The sequence below is a fragment of the Diceros bicornis genome, chromosome 25, assembly GCF_020826845.1.
Source record: "Diceros bicornis minor isolate mBicDic1 chromosome 25, mDicBic1.mat.cur, whole genome shotgun sequence".
Taxonomy (NCBI): domain Eukaryota; kingdom Metazoa; phylum Chordata; class Mammalia; order Perissodactyla; family Rhinocerotidae; genus Diceros; species Diceros bicornis.
In genome coordinates, this window is record NC_080764.1 from 32,984,797 (window position 1) to 33,004,372 (window position 19,576).

Sequence of the window (19,576 nt, forward strand, 5' to 3'; positions counted from 1 at the left end):
GCTTATATTTCAGTACTTCATGAACTAAAGATCAAGTATTATTTAAAGCAGGAGTCCAAACTTGCGGCCTACAGTCTTGTTTAGTTTGACCAAAAGCCTTTCAAAAACATTTGTCTTGAATGCCTTTATGCTACTGTATACCAGCCAGTTAACCACAGTCCCATTATCTTTCACCCAGATTGATTTATTTCATTGATTTATGTTATCTGCTTGGCCGTTGAGTATATGAGTTTATGATCCAGATCTAAATCATGGTTTTTCTTTTTCCCATTACAACAAACGCTTTTAATCTAGAGAATGGGCTTCATCCATGACAATTCATAATTAAGTCACTGTTTTAGAAAGGATTCAGTAAGGGAATGGTTTAGAGTAGAAAGAACTATATGAACTGGAAGATAATGAAGAATAGCCCTATGATAAAAACATGGTTGGAAGGTACTCTAAAAAAACACAAGCTGATGACATCCTTTCCTAGCTTGAGTAGTGTCATTAGTATCATTTCAGCATTATCACTTGTGGAGGGCAGAATAATGGCCCCCAAAATTATCCATATCCAAATTCCCTGAACCTGTGAATATGTTACATTACACGGCAGAAGAGACTTTACAGGTGTGATTACATTGAGGATTTTGAGATGAAATTATCCTGGATTATCTGGGTAGGCCAGTTCAATGGGAAGAGACCTTACAAGTGAAAGGAGGAGGCAGGCAAGTCAAACAAGCAGAGGTCAGTGTGATAACGATAGCTGGCTGGGGGCCATAAACCAAGGAATTATGGCAGCCTCTAAAAGCTGGAAAAGGCAAAGAAATACATTCTTCATTAGAGCTTCTAAAAGGAGATAGCCTTACCAACATCCCGATTTTAGTCTAGTGAGACCCGTTTCAGACTTCTGACCTCTAGAACTATAAAATAACAAATTTGTGTCATTTTAAGCTTCTTTGTTTGTGGAAATTTGTTATGGCAGCAATAGAAGACATACATTACTCACAGAGCCAGAAGATCTGAGACTTGAGATATATTTATAGGAGTTCTGGTCAGATCAGAAAGGAAGAACAGAGTAGAGAGGATGGGTAGAGATTTAGAATCAGATGTAAGATTTATATAAGGATATGTATACAAGAGCCTATGGGATATATATATAAAAGAGCCTATGGGAAAGTATTAAAGTCTCTTTAGAATCGGACAGGAAAAACCTAGAATATGTTAGATGTTTTAAAGAAATGCAAAATCCAATCCAACAAATCAGGAAAGGAAACTGGCTGCACCCTTTGAAGAAGCATAATTTTCAATTAAAAGAAAAATTATCCAACGGCTTATCTTGAATCCACAAGTGATTTACCATCTCTAAATGGTATGGACTTATACACACTTATTATCACAAAAAAAGTTGATGGTGCTTGTTTAAAGATTGGAGAGACTGGAGGTATTTGCCTCAGCTCCCTCCCAACCACAGACTAAAATGATGTCAAGGTATTAAAAAAAAAAAAAAGACGACCATAAATTCACAAGGATGAAAACAATTGGAGAGGAAATCACAGCAAATTTTGGAAGCTGGAAAGGCAAAAGGATTAGTAAGTAACTCAATAGAGCTCAGGAAAGTGAATCCTAAGCTGAAATGGGGAAAGCTGAAAAGTTTTTTGTACTCCTGCCAGCATCAATCTCAAAAACTGGTGCCAAGGATCTCAGGAAACAAGGGTAGGAACAGATGGCTCTGTTAAAGTTTAGACCCGTCTCTCACCAGGTACAGCCAAGCAACCTTCCCTCCTATAGCAAGGCAGAAGACTGGAGACTTCCTCTATGGCGTAGGTAAAACAGAGTGTCTGACCCAGGGGAAACAAGTGAGAACAAGGGCAGCACATTGAAAGTGAGGGTTAAGTAAAAGTCTGTCTATGTATTTTAAGAGCCTCCAGCTCTCTTCTACCAACTGGGCACAGAATCTTGTAAAATTTTACAACACTAGAAACAAAAAAAGGATTTTAAAAGCTTCCAAAAGGAAATAAAGCAGTTTCCATACCAAAGAGTAGGAATCCAAACAAATTTTTTTTTTTCACTTACAACACTGGAAGCTAGAAAAAAAAAATCCAGAAAACAAAAAGGGAGCAATGCTTCAAATTTCTGAGGGATTAGGTTTACAACCTAAAATTCTGTATTAATAAACCGAAATTTCCCAAGTGGGAAAGTAGAATAAAAATATTTTGAGACATTTAAAATCTCAAAAATTTACCTCCAATGTCTCCTTTCTCAGGACACTAATAGAAGAGGTACTCCACTAAAACGAAGTATACTAAGAAACAGAAAGATAGGGAGCTGTTTCAGCTGCTAGCAGGTTAATTTCATAGGGCTGCTTCCCCCGCCTGCGGGCACTACTAGCTTCACCATTGCGTGTGTGGATACTTTTACCAGCTTACTGCTTGCTACACCTACCAGGAACACCTCTGCAGAGCAGGCTACACATGTGCCTCCAACCTTTATTATTTATGGTGGAGACCTCCCATGCTTTGGAGGACAGCACCTCACGATCATTTGCAAGATGCGCTCTAGTGATCCCCAAAACTTACTGAGAATTTGTGATACCAGTAGATGCTCCCAATGGCACAAGCATCCCAAATCCATGCATCCCTGTTACATTCCTTGGCCCCTCAGTTCCCCTCCTGGGTGGCTCCCTGGGAGAGGGAGGCTCCCAGCCCACAACAGCACGGGAATCTGAGAGACGACAATAGCAATGGTGTGGGACACGAGGATTCAAGAGATAACAACAGCCTATATGATGCTGCAGGACATAACTGCATCCCGGATGCTGCCCCTGCAACCTTCCACTTTAGCAGAGATAACACCCAGGGAGACATGGCAGCTGATGATGGCAAGCACTTTCTGGGACCCGGGTGCTAAAGTGAATGCTTGTTTATCTAAATCCCTGCTGACAATCCCCTTGAGTGGCATTTTGCAGAGTTAACTACGTGTTTAGCCCAAGGTCACCTTGTTTACTACACTTGCTGCCTGACTGTGAGGTGGTATTATGACTGCCAGGCTGCTCTCTGTTGTGCCTTTGAGCTTTGGAAGGCCAAGGATGAATCCTGCAAATATAAGCCCACTATTCTGGCTTCACAGACATCTCTAAGCAGGAGAGGGCCCTTATGATGGCAGTGGCAACTGTGGGGCCCATCTCTGTTGGTATAGATGCAGGCCAGGATACTTTCCGGTTCTATAAAGATGGCATTTATTATGATCCAGACTGTAGCAGTGAAGACTTGGATCATGATGTTGTGGTGGTTGGCTACCGCTTTGAAGGAGCAGAATTGGATAATAATAAACATTGGCTTGCCAAGAACAACTAGGGCACAGATTGGGGCATGATGGCTCCATAAAGATAGTCAAAGACTGGAACCACCACTGTGGAATCGCCACCATGGCCAGCTATCCTACTGTGTGAGATGATGGTGATAAAAGAAGGACTTGATTGAGAAGAGAATATCCAGAGGAGGAATTTTATCTTAAAACTGACCAGACCTTATTGTGTGGGATAAAAAACTTGAATCCTTGAAGATCCAAGTTGTGATTTGAATTCTGTGATATTTTATACTGGTAAAATGTTACCATTTCTTTAATTACTGATGTAAACAGCTTTGTATTACTGACTTGCCTAATAACTTCTGAAGTTTCATTTTTTAAAAGGATGTATAAAGTTTTACTTTTTTTTTTTTTTTTTTTGTGAGGAGATCAGCCCTGAGCTAACATCCGCCAATCCTCCTCTTTTTTTGCTGAGGAAGACGGCCCTGGGCTAACATCTGTGCCTATCTTCCTCCACTTTATATGGGACGCCGCCACAGCATGGCTTACCAAGCAGTGCGTCGGTGCGCGCCCGGGATCCGAACCAGCGAACCCCGGGCCGCCGCAGCGGAGCGCGCGCACTTAACCGCTTGCGCCACCGGGCCGGCCCCTAAAGTTTTACTTTTTAAAACAAAATTTAATTTCAAAGCAAATGAAAAAAAAAGAAAGAGAGGGAAATTAGGAGACAAGGGATCCAACACAAGACAGTGAAAAAGGAAATACAATGACTGCCAGGCAACCAGGCCTACTAACCAGTACACACTGGAACAGGTCAGAAGGTTCCTGAACAACGGTCCCAAGAAGATATAACCGACAGAACACCTGATGTTTAAACACACTGAGTGAAGAACTAGTCACTCTTGTGTGTGTATAACTGTAATTCAGAAAAACAAAACAACTCAAGACATCCACCACTGGGTAGGTGAATATCAAGTCTTGTGTATGGTTCAGAAACCTCTGTCCCATAGGAGGGGAGTAAAAGAGTAGAGCTTTCAGACAGAGGTCAAACTAAAGAGACCATCGACTTAATACAGATTGCTATATATGTAGGTTGCTATATGTGAACCTCATGACAATCACAAACCAGAAACCTATAATAAATACACAAAAAACTAAGAAAAAGGAACCCAAACATAATACTACAGAAAGCCATCAAACCACAAGGGAAGAGAGCAAGAGAAGAAGAAAGGAACAGAGAAGCACTACTAAAACACCGAGAAAAAAAGTAAAAATATGGCAGTAAGTACGTACATATCAATTAGCTACTTTAAACATCAATGGACTAAATGCTCCAATTAGAAGGCATAGGGTGGCTGACTGGATAAAAAACAAGACCCATATATATGCTGCATACAAGAGACACACTTCAGACCTAAAGACACTCAAAAACTAAAAGTGAAGGGATGGAAGAAGATACTCCATGCAAATGGCAATGAAAAGAAAGCCAGAGTAGCAATACCCATATCAGACAAAATAGACTTTAAAACAAAAACTGTAACAAGAGACAAAGAAGGGCACTACATAATGATCAAGGGAACAATCCAACAAGAGGATATAACACTCGTAAATATCTATGCACCCAACGTAGGAGCACCTAAATACATAAAGCAATTATTAACAGATATAAAAGGAGAAATAGACAGTAACACAATAATAGTAGGGGACTTTAACACTCCACGTACACCAATGGATAGATCATCCAAACAGAAAATCAATAAGGAAACACTGGCCCTAAATGACACACTAGAACAGATGGACTTAGTAGATATATACAGAACATTCCATCCAAAAACCAAAGAATACACATTCTTTTCAAATACACATGGAACATTCTCCAGGACTGAATACATATTAGGCCACGAAACAGGTTTTTATAAATTTAAGAAGACTGAAATAATACCAAGCATCTTTTCTGACCACAACAGTATGAAACTAGAAATCAACTATACGAAGGAAACCAGAAAAGCCACAAATATGTGGAGATTAAACAAAATGCTACTGAACAATGCTTGGGTCAATGAAGAAATCAAAGGAGAAATCAAAAAATACCTGGAGACAAATGAAAATACGACATGCCAGAATTTATGGGATACAGCAAAAGCGGTTCTAAGAGGGAAGTTTATAGCAATGCAGGCCTATCTTAACAAACAAGAAAAATCTCAAATAAACAATCTAACAGTGCACCTAAAGGAAATGGAAAAAGAACAAACAAACTTCAAAATCAGTAGAAGGAGGGAAATAATAAAAATCAGAGCAAAAATAAATGAAATAGAGACTAAAAAAAATAGAAAAAATTAATGAAACCAAGAGCTGATTCTTTGAAAAGATAAACAAAATTGACAAACCTTTATCTAGACTCACCAAGAAAAAAAGAGAGAAGGCTCAAATAAATAAAATCAGAAATGAAAGAGGAGAAATTACAATGGACACCTCAGAAATACAAAAGATTATAAGAGAATACTATGAAAAGCTATATGCCAACAAATTGGATAATCTAGAAGAAATGGATAAATTCTTAGAAACATACAACCTTCCAAAACTGAATCAAGAAGAAAGAGAGAATTTGAACAGACCAATCACCAGTAAGGAGATCAAAACAGTAATCAAAAACTTCCCCAAAAATAAAACCCCAGGACCAGACAACTTCCCTGGTGAATTCCACCAAACATTCAAAGAAGACTTAATATCCTTTGCAAACTTTTCCAAAAAATGGAAGAGGAGGGGAACTTCCTAACTCATTCTACGAAGCCAACATTATGCTGATACCAAAAACAGACAAGGACAACACAAAAAAAGAAAATTACAAGCCAATATCACTGATGAATATCAATGCAAAAATCCTCAACAAATTACTAGCAAATGGCATACAACAATACACTAAAAAGATCATACAGCATGAACAGGTGAGATTTATTCCAGGGATGAAGGGATGGTTCAACAGCAACAAATCAATCAATGTGATACACCACACTCACAAAATGAAGAATAAAAATCACATGATCATCTCAATAGATGCAGAGAAGGCATCTGACAAGATACAGCATCCATTTATGATAAAAACTCTGAATAAAAGGGGTATAGAAGGAAAGTACCACAACATAATAAAGTCCATATATGACAAATCCACCGCTAATATCATCCTCAATGGTGAAAAACTGAAAGCTATCCCTCTAAGAAAAGGAACCAGACAAGGATGTCCACTCCCACCACTCCTATTTAACAAAGTATTGGAAGTCCTAGCCAGAGAAATCAGGCAAGAAAAAGAAATACAAGGGATCAAAATTGGAAAGGAAGAAGTGAAATTGTCACTATTTGCAGATGACATGATTTTATATACAGAAAAGTCTAAAGAATCCACCAAAAAACTTCTTGAATACAGTAAAGTTGCAGGATACAAAATCAACATACAAAAATCAGTTGCGTTTCTATACACTAACAACGATGCAGCGGAAAGAGAAATTAAGAATACAAGCTCATTTACAATGGCAACAAAAAGAATAAAATACCTAGAAGTAAACTTAACCAAAGAGGTGAAAGATCTGTACACTGAAAACTATAAAACATTGCTGAAAGAAACTGAAGAAGGCACAAAGAAATGGAAAGATATTCCATGCTCTTCGATTGGAAGAATTAACATAGGTAAGATGTCTATACTTCCTAGAGCAATCTATAGATTCACTGTAATCCCTATCAAAGTCCCAATAACATTTCTTACAGAAATAGAACAAAGAATCCTAAAATTTATATGGAACAACAAAAGATCCTGAATAGCCAAAGAACTCCTGAGAAAAAAGAACGAAGCTAGAGGTATCACATTCCCTGATTTCAAAATATACTCCAAGGCTATGGTAACCAAAAAAGCATGGTACTGGTACAAAAACAGACACACAGATCAATGGAATAAAATCAAGAGCCCAGAAATAAACCCACACATCTACGGACAGCTAATTTTCGACAAAGGAGCCAAGAACACACAATGGAGAAAAGAAAGTCTCTTTAACAAATGGTGTTGGGAAAACTGGACAGCCACATGCAAAAAAATGAAAGTAGACCATTATCTTACACCATACACAATAATTAACTCAAAATGGATTAAAGACGAATGTAAGACCTGAAGCCATGAAACTTCTAGAAGAAAACACAGGAAGTATGCTCTTCAACATCAGTCTTAGCAACATATTTTCAAGCACCATGTCTGACCGGGCAAGAGAAACTATAGAAAAAATAAACAAATGGGACTACATCAAACTAAAAAGCTTCTGCACAGCAAAGAAAACCATTAACAAACAAAAAAACAACCTAACAATTGAGAGAAGATATTTGCAAACCATATATCTGATAACGGGTTAATCTCCAAATATATAAAGAACTCATACATCTTAACCACCCAATTAAAAAATGGGCAAATTGGGGCCAGCCTGGTGGTGCAAGCAGTTAAGTGCGCACGCTCCGATGCGGCAGCCCAGGGTTCGCCGGTTTGGATCCCAGGCGTGCACCAATGCACTGCTTGGCAGGCCTTGCTGTGGCAGCATCCCATAAAAGGTGGAGGAAGATGGGCACGGATGTTAGCCCAGGGCCAGTCATCTTCAGAAAAAAAAAAAAAAAAAAAAGAGGAGGATTGGCAGATATTAGCGCAGGGCTGATCTTCCTCACAAAAAAAAAAAAAAAAAATGGGCAAAAGACCGGAACAGACATTTCTCCAAAGAAGATACACTGATGGCCAACAGGCACATGGAAAGATGTTCATTATTAGCTATCAGGGAAATGCAAATCAAAACTACAATGAGATATCACCTCATGCCCGTCAGAATGGCTATAATTAACAAGTCAGGAAACAACAAGTGGTGGAGAGGATGTGGAGAGAAGGGAACTCTCAGACAGTGCTGGTGGGAGTGCAAACTGGTGCAGCCACTATGGAAAACAGTATGGAGATTCCTCAAAAAATTAAGGATAGAACTACCATACGATCCAGCTATTCCACTACTGGGTATTTATCCAAACAACATGAAAACATCAGTGCGTAAAGATACATGCACCCCTGTGTTTCCTGTAGCATTATTCACAATAGCCAAGACTTGGAAGCAACCTAAGTGCCCATCAAGGGACGAATGGATAAAGAAGATGTAGCATATATACACAATGGAATACTACTCAGCCATAAGAAACGATGAAATCCAGCCATTTGTGACAACGTGGATGGACACTGAGGGTATTATGCAAAGTGAAATAAGTCAGAGGGAGAAGGTCAAATACCACATGATCTCACTCATAAGTAGAAGATAAAAACAACAACAAACACACAGAGACACAGATTGGATTGGTGGTTACCAGAAGGGACGTGGGGAGGGAGGAGGGTGAAAGGGATGATTAGGCACACTTGTGTGGTGATGGATTGTAATTAATGTTTGGGTGGTGAACATGATGTAATCTATGCAGAAATAGAAGTATAATGATGTACACCTGAAATTTATACAATGTTATAAACCAATGTGAATGCAATAAAATTAAAACAGGAAAAAAAAAAAAAAGAAAAGAAAAAAGAAACCTCTCTCCCATGAATCATCTCAGGTCCCTGACCAGGTAACACCTGGGGTGACAAAACTACTGTTTGGTTAAATGTTCTCACCATAGAAAAGTTTAAAATTAATAGAAGAAAAAGAAGTAAAATAAACCTGTGGTTTTAACACTTAGAAATTATATTTGGGAATAATATGTATTTGATTTTTAGAGTAGTTGTAACGTTTAAGAGAATTTGACACACACTGGAGACTCTAATATACTAGTTTCAAAAGTATATTTTAAAATATAATATATTACACAATAATATGTATAATTTACATAGTAAATTATTGACCATGTAATTCTGGATTTAGGACTTTTAGTTGAAAAAGTATAGGAATTTAGTCAAGTTTACAAATAGTATTGGAATTTTTATAAGAACTTGGAAGTTACTACAGTTTTAAGTTTAATTTACTAGCTTTATAAAAGTTGTTTAAGTATTAGAAAGTCTTGCTTGTTAAGTCAGGCATCTGAAATCCTTGAATAAAAATTAATACATTAAAATTATAAATGCAGTTTTAAATTAGAGCAATTTAACCAAGTTTTAAATGTAGATGATTGAGGGTAGTCAGTCTTTGCAATTTGAGAGTTGTTATTTAAAAAACGGTGACAGGTAGTTTATAAACAGAATAAGAATTTTAGATTGAATTTAAATGCTTAAAAAACACAAGGTTATAAAATGTTACTTTAATAAACTTGGACAGATCCCATGATTTCCAAATACAGTTAGGTAATAAAAAGTTACACAGTCAGTTTAAGTTGCAAAAGTTTCATTCAGTAATTCAAATGCTCAATTTCAACATAATCAAAACTCTGAACTTGATTTAATTTTGGGGATTGTCCTCTGCCCCAGGCTTGGTCTCACAGCAAACGAGAATCCTCTTGTCATGGAATGGGGACGCAGTTTATTCTTCTTTACCTAGAGAGAGTACCTTACGTTCTTGTTAAACATAGTTTTTGAATGTTATAGCATCTGTGGAAATTCATAAAAGAAACCTTAACTAAATTGGAGTTGGGAAGGCCTGTATGGAGAGCCCGCACATCCTCCCACACATTGTCAATTACACCAAGCTGAAAGAGGAGGATGCTTGCATCTTCCACAGGAAGAAAAACTTCTTTACTACTGAAGGAAGACTTCTCTCCCTATCCAGCAACAGCCCAGCCAATGAGAACTGCAACTCTTTTGGTGATTCCCAAATAACTCATTTTGAGATAAAATACCAGGCTAATCTGCTTTTTAAGTTCACACGTTAGACCAGAAAGGAAAGACAAGTAAGGAAAGCAAAAGAGCTTACCTGATCACTATATTCAAAGATGAGACTCTCAAAGGTATTGAGGGTTTTTTGGGGACTAAAACCCACATCACTGGGGACTGTCACCTGAAGTTCCTTTTATCTCTATTTCATCTTCCTTCATCAGAACAAAGATCCTTACTCCCTCTTTGGAAGATGGTAATATCCCGCTTTTCTTTGTTGAGGTCCATTTGCAATCACCACCCCTACTTCTAACCTCTACTCCCACAGGGGCCTTTTTTGGCAGAACCTCAGATGACCACAACTGAGCTCATGAACATGCACCAGAACTAGCTCTCTCACTTTCTCTCACTATTAGGTTACCTTGGGTAATCTTGTAAAATTCTATTATCTTGGTCCTTTATAAACTTGGCATGGGCGAGGAGTTTAAGAAGCACTAAGTGGGTTTGTCAATGAGGTGCTAATCTTCATGGAACGGATGGCATTGCAAAATGTTTACTATTCTTGATAGCCTACTGTTATGGTTAGTTTTATGTGTTTACTTGGCTAGGCTATAGCAGTATTCAAACACTAAACTAGGTGTTGCTTTGAAGGTATTTTGTGATGTGGTTAGCATCTACAATCATGACTTTAAGTAAAGGAGACTAATTCCTCATAATGTGGATGGACCTCATCCAACCACTTGAATCACCTTAAAAGCAAAACTGAAGTTTCCCAAAGAAGAAATTCTACCTCAAGATTGCAGCATCTGTTTCTGCCAACCTATTCCACAGATTTTGGATTCACTGGCCCCATAATCCTCTAAGTCCATTTTTTGATACAGATATCTTTGATATATAGATCTATATTATCAATATATGTATCTAAATAAATATAGACAAAAAAAGTATATATATATATTTCTTCTGCTGGTTGTGCCTGGGGTCACTCCTGCACTTACAATTATCTGCTTGGTTAAGGCTGGATGTCTAAAGGGCAGGAGTCTCAGCTTGGAAAGCTAGTCTCCGCTACTTGTGGTCATATCCTCTAGTAGGTTAGCCTGAACTTCTTTAAATGGTGATCTCAGGAGAGCAGGAGGGCAAGTCCAAGTGCACAAGCTCTTTTCAAGTCTCAGCTTACTGAACATTTTTTACTATCAATCAAGCAAGGTAAACTCAGAATCAATGTGGGAGAGGTAATGAAAGGGCCAGGATAATAGAATTTTTGAAGATTCTCTAAGGGAGCGTGTTATAAAAGAAAAGGAGAGAGAGCTAGTTCTCCTGCATCATGAGCTCAGTTGAGGCATCATCTGAGGTTCCGGCCCAAAGAGCGACCTGCAAGGGTAGAGGTTAGGGGGAAGGGAGAGGGTTACATGAGGGTATAGATAGAGGGTGGCATGATTCACTGGCAGCCATTACTCTAACAATGTAACACATCACTGTTAAATGTTACTTATGGGAATGCTATAGACTGGATGTTTGTTTCCCCCCAAAACTCATGTTAAATCCTAATGCCCAATGGGATGGTATTTGGAAGTGGGACCTTCAGAGGGTCATTAGATCATGAGGGTGGGGCCCTCATATATGGTGTTAGCACTCTTATAAAAGAGACCTGAGAGAGATCCCTTGCCCCTTTTGCCTCGTGAGGACACAGGGAAAAGATGCCCTCTATGAATCAGAAAGTGGGTCTTTACCAGACACTGATTCTGCTGATGGCTTGATCTTGGAATTCCCAGCCTCCAGAACTGTGAGAAATAAATCCTGCTGTTTATAAATCACCTAACCTAGAGTATGTTATAGCAGTGCAAACAGACGAAGACAGGGAACTTCCAGTTTTTTTCCTAGGCACACAAGCATATTCACACAGATGCACACAGTCTGAGTGGATGAGATGATTGTTTTATGTTTGCTTACAAAAATAGGATGTCACTATATATGTGCAAAAAAATCCAACTGCAATTGAAGACCACCCATGAGCTACATTACAGACACATAAAATAATACAATTCCTTCAAGAAAATTGTCCTGAGTGCTCATTTTTTCCAACAGTACAAGTGTGGAATAAAATAAACTTATGAGAAAATTTTAAACGAACCTGGAAATATTTAGCCTGGAAAGGAAAGTCCTTTCAGTTAAATAATTTCATGATTATATCTCCCTCAGCAAGAATAATCTACTGTATTTTAATTCTATTTTGAAGTTTGTAAAACTTTGGCCTGCAAAGTGTACATTCACATTGACTCCTACTAATCTTTCCAGTCTCCTCATGTTGAGAGAAGACAAGTGTCTGCTTGCTGCACACTGACTCCTCCCCACGAGAACAAGGCAAAACAAAACATTTACTACACATAGTGGATACTAAATTTCTCATGGCCATGCTTTATTTTAGATGCTAGAAAAGAAAGCTAACATTTATTTTCTTGATAAGGTAGCAAAAAGGGAATGGAACCAACATGTAAGAAATAAAGGTTGACTGGTACAGAGAACCAATCTTTCTTGTGACATGATTTTGGTCAGATAAAACTGCTCATATAACCATAAAGAAGAAAGAAGGCAGGTCTAGGCAAGTATTCCTATAATAAGGCCATTTATAAAATCGTCACATAAATTCCTTCTCTTGGTGAAAACTGACTGATGTAGAAAATTTGGTGAAAAATAATGGAGAGTTTTAGCAATTTTCCTCAAAATTATATAGTGAATGAATGAACTAGAATTTGAGTTAAATTTGATTCACAGTCTAGCACAGCATACAAGCTCAAACCTACTGTTAGAACGAGCAAAATAATGAAATTTAAGGAAGATTTTTGCATTTAATCAAGACTGTAATTGAGATCTGGGTTACAATCTCAGCTTCATAATTATTAGGAAATTACTTAGCTTCTCTGAACTTGTTTTCACTTCTGAAAAATGAGAATAAAATTTACCATTAGGCCAAGTACCTTGAGTTGCTGGGAATGCAAATGTGAACAAGAGAGTGAAGGAAGTAAGGGTAGAAAAGACCAATACAGAGAAAACAAAACTAGTAAGTGAATAAATAGAAAATAATAGTTACAATGAATAAAAAAAGAAGAAAAATAAGGTGCTGCAGTAACAAGAACAGATTCCTAACATGAAAATACAGTTTTAAGCATAGTATATGATGCAATATGTGCTCAAGAAACATTAGATTTCATCTCTACCTTCCCCTGCTAAATTATGAATTAAAAACACTGAACATGAAGAATATTTAATTTAAATTCTTGAGCAAACAAAATTATATAATTAGAATATGATAATATTTATTTATTTTTTTATGGTAGTTCTATTTTTAATTTTTTGTTTATTGCAGTAACATTGGTTTATAACATTGCATAAATTTCAGATGTACATCATTATACCTCCATTTCTGCATGGATTACATCACGTTCTCATGTTCACCACCGAAATACTAATCACAATCCATTATCACACATGTGCCTAATTATCCCTTTTGCCCTCCTCCCTCCCCCCCTTGCCCTCTGCTAACGACCAATTCAATCTCTGTCTCTATGTGTTTATTTGTTGTTATCATCTACTACTTAATGAGAGAGATCATACGGTATTTGACCTTCTCCCTCTGACTTATTTCACTTTGCATAACACCCTCAATGTCCATCCATGTTGTCACAAATGGCTGGATTTCATTGTTTCTTATGGCTGAGTAGTATTCCATTGTGTATATATACCACATCTTCTTTATCCATTCATCCCTTGATGGGCACTTAGGTTGCTTCAAAGGCAGCTATTGTGAATAATGCTGCAATGAACACAGGGGTGCATGTATCTTTACGAATTGGTGTTTTCAAGTTCTTTGGATAAATACCCAGCAGTGGAATCGCTGGATCATATGGTAGTTCTATCCTTAATTTTTTGAGGAATCTCCATACTGTTTTCCATAGTGGCTGCACCAGTTTGCACTCCCACCAGCACTGTCTGAGAGTTCCCTTCTCTCCACATCCTCTCCAACACTTCTTGTTTCCTGTCTTGTTAATTATATCCATTCTGACGGGCGTGAGGTGATATCTCATTGTAGTTTTGATTTGCATTTCCCTGATAGTTAATGATGTTGAACATCTTTTCGTGTGTCTGTTGGCCATCTGTATATCTTCTTTGGAGAAATGTCTGTTCCGGTCTTTTGCCCATTTTTTAATCGGGTTGTTAGTTTTTTTGTTGTTGAGATGCATGAGTTCTTTATATATTTTGGAGATTAACCCCTTATCTGATGTATGGTTTGCAAGTATCTTCTCCCAATTGTTAGGTTGTCTTTTCGTTTAGTTGATGGTTTCTTTTGCTGTGCAGAAGCTTTCTAGTTTGATGTAGTCCCATTTATTTATTTTTTCTATAGTTTCTCTTGCCCAGTCAGACATGGTGCTTGAAAATATGTTGCTAAGACCAATGTCCAAGAGCGTACTGCCTATGTTTTCTTCTAGAAGTTTCATAGTTTCAGGTCTTACATTTAAGTCTTTAATCCATTTTGAGTTAATTTTTGTGTATGGTGTAAGGTAACGGTCTACTTTCATTTTTTTGCATGTGGCTATCCAGTTTTCCCAACACCATTTGTTGAAGAGACTTTTTTTTCTCCATTGTATGTTCTTGGCTCCTTTGTCAAAGATTAGCTGTCCATAGATGTGTGGGTTTATTTCTGGGCTTTCAATTCTATTCCATTGATCTGTGTGTCTGTTTTTGTGCCAGTACCATGCTGTTTCGGTTACTATAGCTTTGTAGTATATCTTGAAATCAGGGAGTGTGATACCTCCAGCTTTGTTCTTTTTTCTCAGGATTCCTTTAGCTATTCAGGGTCTTTTGTTGTTCCATATAAATTTTAGGATTCTTTGTTCTATTTCTGTGAAAAATGTTGTTGGAACTTTGATAGGGATTGCGTTGAATCTATAGATTGCTTTAGGAAGTATGGACATCTTAACTACGTTAATTCTTCCAATCCGAGAGCACGGAATATCTTTCCATTTGTGTCTTTTTCAATTTCTTTCAGCAATGTTTTATAATTTTTGGTGTACAGATCTTCCATCTCTTTGGTTAAATTTATTCCCAGGTATTTTATTCATTTTGTTGCAATTGTAAATAGGACTGTATTCTTAATTTCTCTTTCTGCTACTTCGTTGTTAGTGTATAGAAATGCAACTGATTTTTGTATGTTGATTTTGTATCCTGCAACTTTACCGTAGAATATGATAATATTTAATATACATAGCAAGACCGAAGAACAAGCACTTTACAGGCATGCAGGTGCCCTGCATGCCTGAGGCGGCAGTATAGCAGTTAAGAACATGGCCTCTAGCCAGAAAGATCCGTGTTCAAACACACTCTTTAAGCTTGAGGAGAGTATTTAAACTCTCCAAGCCTCAGTTTGTTAACTTCACTGGAAAATGAGGACATTATTAGCACCTATTTCATTGTATTGTTATGAAGAGCAAATGAAACAATGACAAAGCTGTAGTAATCAAAATAGTATAGTACTGGCATAAAAACAAACACATAGAACAATGGAACAGAAGAGAGAGCCTAGAAACAAACAAAGGAACCAAGAATATACAACAGGGAAAGGATAGTCTTTTTAATAAATGATGTTGGGAAAACTGAAGAGCCATCTGCAAAAGAATGAAATTGGACCCTATCTTACACTACTCACAAAAATCAACTCAAAATGGATTAAAGACTTGAATGTAAAACCTGAAACCATAAAACTCCTAGAAGAAAACATAGGCAGTAAGCTCCTTGACATCAGTCTTGACTACACCAAACTAAAAAGTTTCTGCACAGCAAAAGAAATCCAACAAAAGGAAAAGACAACTTATGGAATGGGAAAAAACATTTGCAAAAATATACTTGTTAAGGGATTAATATCCCAAATATATAAAGAACTCATACAGCTTAATAGCAAAAAAAACAATCTTATTAAAAAGTCGGTAGAGGAACTTCTTCCAAAGACATACAGGCCAACAGGTACATGAAAAGGTGCTCAACATCATGAGCAACTAATCATCAGGAAAATGCAAACGAAAACTACAATGAGATGTCACCTCACACCTGTTAGAATGGCTGTCTTCAAAAAGACAAGAGATGACAGGTCTTGGCAAGGATGTGGAGAAAAGGGAACCCTTGTGCACTGCTGGTGGGAATGTAAGTTGGTAGACCAACTATGGAAAATAGTACAGAGGTTTCTCAAAAAATTAAAAACAGAACTACCATATTATCCAGCAACTCCACTTCCGTGTATACAGCCAAGGAAACAAAATCACTATCCGGAAGAGATATCTGCACCTTCATATTTATTGCAGCATTATTTACACTAGCCAAGCCATGGAAACAACCCAAGTGTCCACCAGAGGACAAACAAATCAAGAAAATGTGGTATATATACACAATGGAATGCTAGTCATAAAAAAGGAAATCTTGCCATTTTCCACAACATGGATGGACCTTGAGGGCATTACGCTAAGTGAAATAAGTCAACAGAGAAAGAAAATACTGTATGATCTCACTTATATGTGTAATCTAAAAAAACCAAGCTCACAGAAACAAAGAACTTATTGGTCAAAAGGCACAAACTTCCATAGGCCAGCCCAGTCGCATAGTGATTAAGTTCTCACACTCCACTTCGGCAGCCCAGGGTTCCTGGGTTTGGACCTACACACCACTCATCAAGCCATGTTGTGGCGGCGTTCCACATACAAAATAGAGAAAGATTGTCACAGATGTTTGCTCAGGGACAATCTTCCTCAAGCAAAAAGAGGAACAATGGCAACAGATGTTAGCTCAGGACCAATCTTCCTCACCAAAAAGAATAAAAAAAAAAACGGTACGAACTTCCAATCATATGATTAAGTTCTGGGGATATAATTACACCATGGTTAAAAAAAACGATAATGAATAGTACTGGGCATATTATCTTTCAGTAATGATTAGACAAAATTATCATTCCTACAAATCTGATGAATGTCTAAATATATCTCACAACATCAGTACCTGTTTTTATTTTCTATTGAGGTATTCCTACTGAGCTGTTACCCAAACATGTGGTTTGGAAAGAAATCTAGTATTTATTTTCAAAAGGAAAATTTATTATCAATTATAGTAAAAAAAAAAAAAAAAAGATAAAGATGAGAGGCACTGGTCCAAACAGTTGAAAATGTCATTTAGATTTCAAGTCTATAGCTTAAGTTACCTAGCGGCGTATCATACTCCAGAATGAGAGCAGTGGGATAAGCAAAACTTGCACAAATAAGAGCTGTAAACACCTGAGAAGGCGCTTTCATAGAAGAGCACCCTCGGTAACCAAGCAAGTGACAGCTGCAGGACTGGTGGGTACTGAAGCCCCTTCTCTCTCCACCCCCAGCAGTGGCCCCGACAAGTTCTAACCTCTCCTCTCTAGAGCCTTCACTCTAGACACACAGCTCCTCAACCTTCAAGTCCTTCCACCCGCGACGGTGATGGCGCTACAGGCAAGGCGGGCGGGGTCGGAGGATGCACTGCCCTCCTCTCAATTCCTCACTCGCCCCCAAACTATGATCTCGGCCGCGCGGCCCCCACTCCACTGTACACAGACAGGTTCTGATACCAAAGAGGGGTAAAACTTTTCTGTCTTCTTACAGAGGACACCCCCCGGGGCGTCGCTTGCAAAGGCCTAAGCAGAAGGCGGGGTCTTCCCACCTCTCCATTCTCGGGCCAGGCCCTTCCGCCCCGATGGCGGGAGCGTCTCCAAATCAGGACCGCTCCCCTCAACTCCTCCCCCGCCGCTGACCGACAGCTCGACCTCACCTGGGAGCGGCTCCACGAGAGGACGGCTCAGGGAAACCTCAAGAAGAGCGGTCCAGAGAACGACGCCACCGCAGGCACACTCATGGTCTACCTCGTTCACAGCAGACGCGCCTCAGCCACCGCGCCTCCGCCACCGCGCCTCCCGCCGCCGGCTGGTTCCCCCGCCGCCCCGGTACGGTCGCAGCCTCTCGCATTGCACGCCGGGAACGGCCTACCTCCACTTCTCATTGACTTCAGTTCCCAGGATGCACAAGCCTCCAAGCAGAACTGCACTCTGGGATTTGGAGTCCTCATCCCCAAGACTTCTCCTTGTCCTTTTCACAGAGTCCGGGAAACCCGCTGGGGAATCTAAACGTAAAGCATCACCCATAGTCGTGAAATGTAGGCTCCCTGGCATCCGGGGCCTTGTTCCAGCCTTGGCTGGGTGGGGAATGGTGTCGCCTAGCAGCCGCCGCCGCTATTCCTCGCTCAGGACCAGTTGGCGGGAGCCAGTGTCCGGTTGGCACTGCGCTGGGGAGCGGTCAGGCGTGGCGGCGGGGCCGTGCTTGGTGGGTGCGGTAGATGAAGGGCCGCCTCTGGTTGCCAGGTTTGGCTTAGGTGCCTGGATCCTAGTGAGCATGAGCAGCGGCTGTCTTCTTACGCGGGTTCTTTAAGCTTCAGGGCCCATCTGCAGCAAAGCCCCGCTTCCCCGCCTCTTAGCCTTTTTGGTCAGCAATCCATCTGCCTTCTCCTCGCTTCAGCCCTGGTTTCCCCGGCCCAATTGCACTCATTTCAATCGTTTATTTCCTCACTTTTTTACGCCCAGTTCCTGCTTCTCCGAATCAGGGGTCGGTTTCAGCCTGCCGAGCACCTCCGCGGTTGGCACCATTAGATGTTCGCGTGCCTTGGTGGTAAGGGGGCATGAAGGAGGGGACTCAGAATCTTAGTTCTGACCAAGATTAGTTTTAACAAAGAAGCCGTCGTAGTTTGTTTAGCCGATACAATATCTGATGGTTTGTGCCAACTGCTATACTTGTGATCAAGGTTATTTTACCCGCTTATCTGTTATACAATTAAGGAGGCATAGCTCTTTGCTGACACCATAGAGAGTTAGAACAATGTAATGTGTAAAAACTGTAAATTGCTGTGAAAACATTAATGCTGTTTACCTTGAAAATGCTAATACCCACCTACCTTGTTACCGCAGGTAAAGCACAGTGAAAGAATTCAAGATGCCACCTAATATAAACTGGAAAGAAATAATAAAAGTTGATCCAGATGACCTGCCTCGTCAAGAAGAATTGGCAGATAATTTATTGATTTCCTTATCCAAGGTGCTTAATTGATAAATAATATGTAAATATATACATACAACTATGATTCATCCAAGTTGTCCCTTTAATCACTGAGTGGTACAATTGGAAGAGTTCTTATATTTTGCTTAAGTGTTATAAATATATAATAGTTGTTTTTCTGTTTACTTAGGTGGAAGTAAATGAGCTAAAAAAAGAAAGTCAAGAAAATGTGATACACCTTTTCAGAATTACTCAGTCACTAATGAAGGTTTGTATGCAGTAGGTTTTAATAACAGCTTTGACTATTAGAGAAGGTTTAAGAATCTGTTACTTACTTAAGTAACTTAAGTAAGTTAATTTCTATAAAAGTACTTTGTAATATCTAAATCAC

The 19,576-nt window shown here is 38.9% G+C and overlaps 2 protein-coding genes across 6 annotated transcripts in view; one reads left to right on the forward strand and one right to left on the reverse strand.

The window, feature by feature from the left end:
- TMTC3 (transmembrane O-mannosyltransferase targeting cadherins 3) overlaps window positions 1-18,006 on the reverse strand; it is a 64,030-nt gene extending 46,024 nt beyond the window's left edge. For both annotated transcript variants that reach the window (XM_058568695.1, XM_058568694.1), the window contains exon 1: window positions 17,912-18,006. The gene's annotated coding sequence lies outside the window, so the exon portion shown is untranslated. The remainder of the gene's footprint in view (window positions 1-17,911) is intronic.
- Window positions 18,007-18,327: 321 nt separating this feature from the next.
- CEP290 (centrosomal protein 290) overlaps window positions 18,328-19,576 on the forward strand; it is an 89,535-nt gene continuing 88,286 nt past the window's right edge. For all 4 annotated transcript variants that reach the window (XM_058568699.1, XM_058568696.1, XM_058568698.1 and 1 more), the window contains exons 1-3: window positions 18,328-18,801; window positions 19,098-19,224; window positions 19,376-19,453. In XM_058568699.1, the coding sequence (XP_058424682.1) occupies window positions 19,123-19,224; window positions 19,376-19,453 (180 nt within the window). In that variant the 5' untranslated portion in view covers window positions 18,328-18,801; window positions 19,098-19,122. The remainder of the gene's footprint in view (window positions 18,802-19,097; window positions 19,225-19,375; window positions 19,454-19,576) is intronic.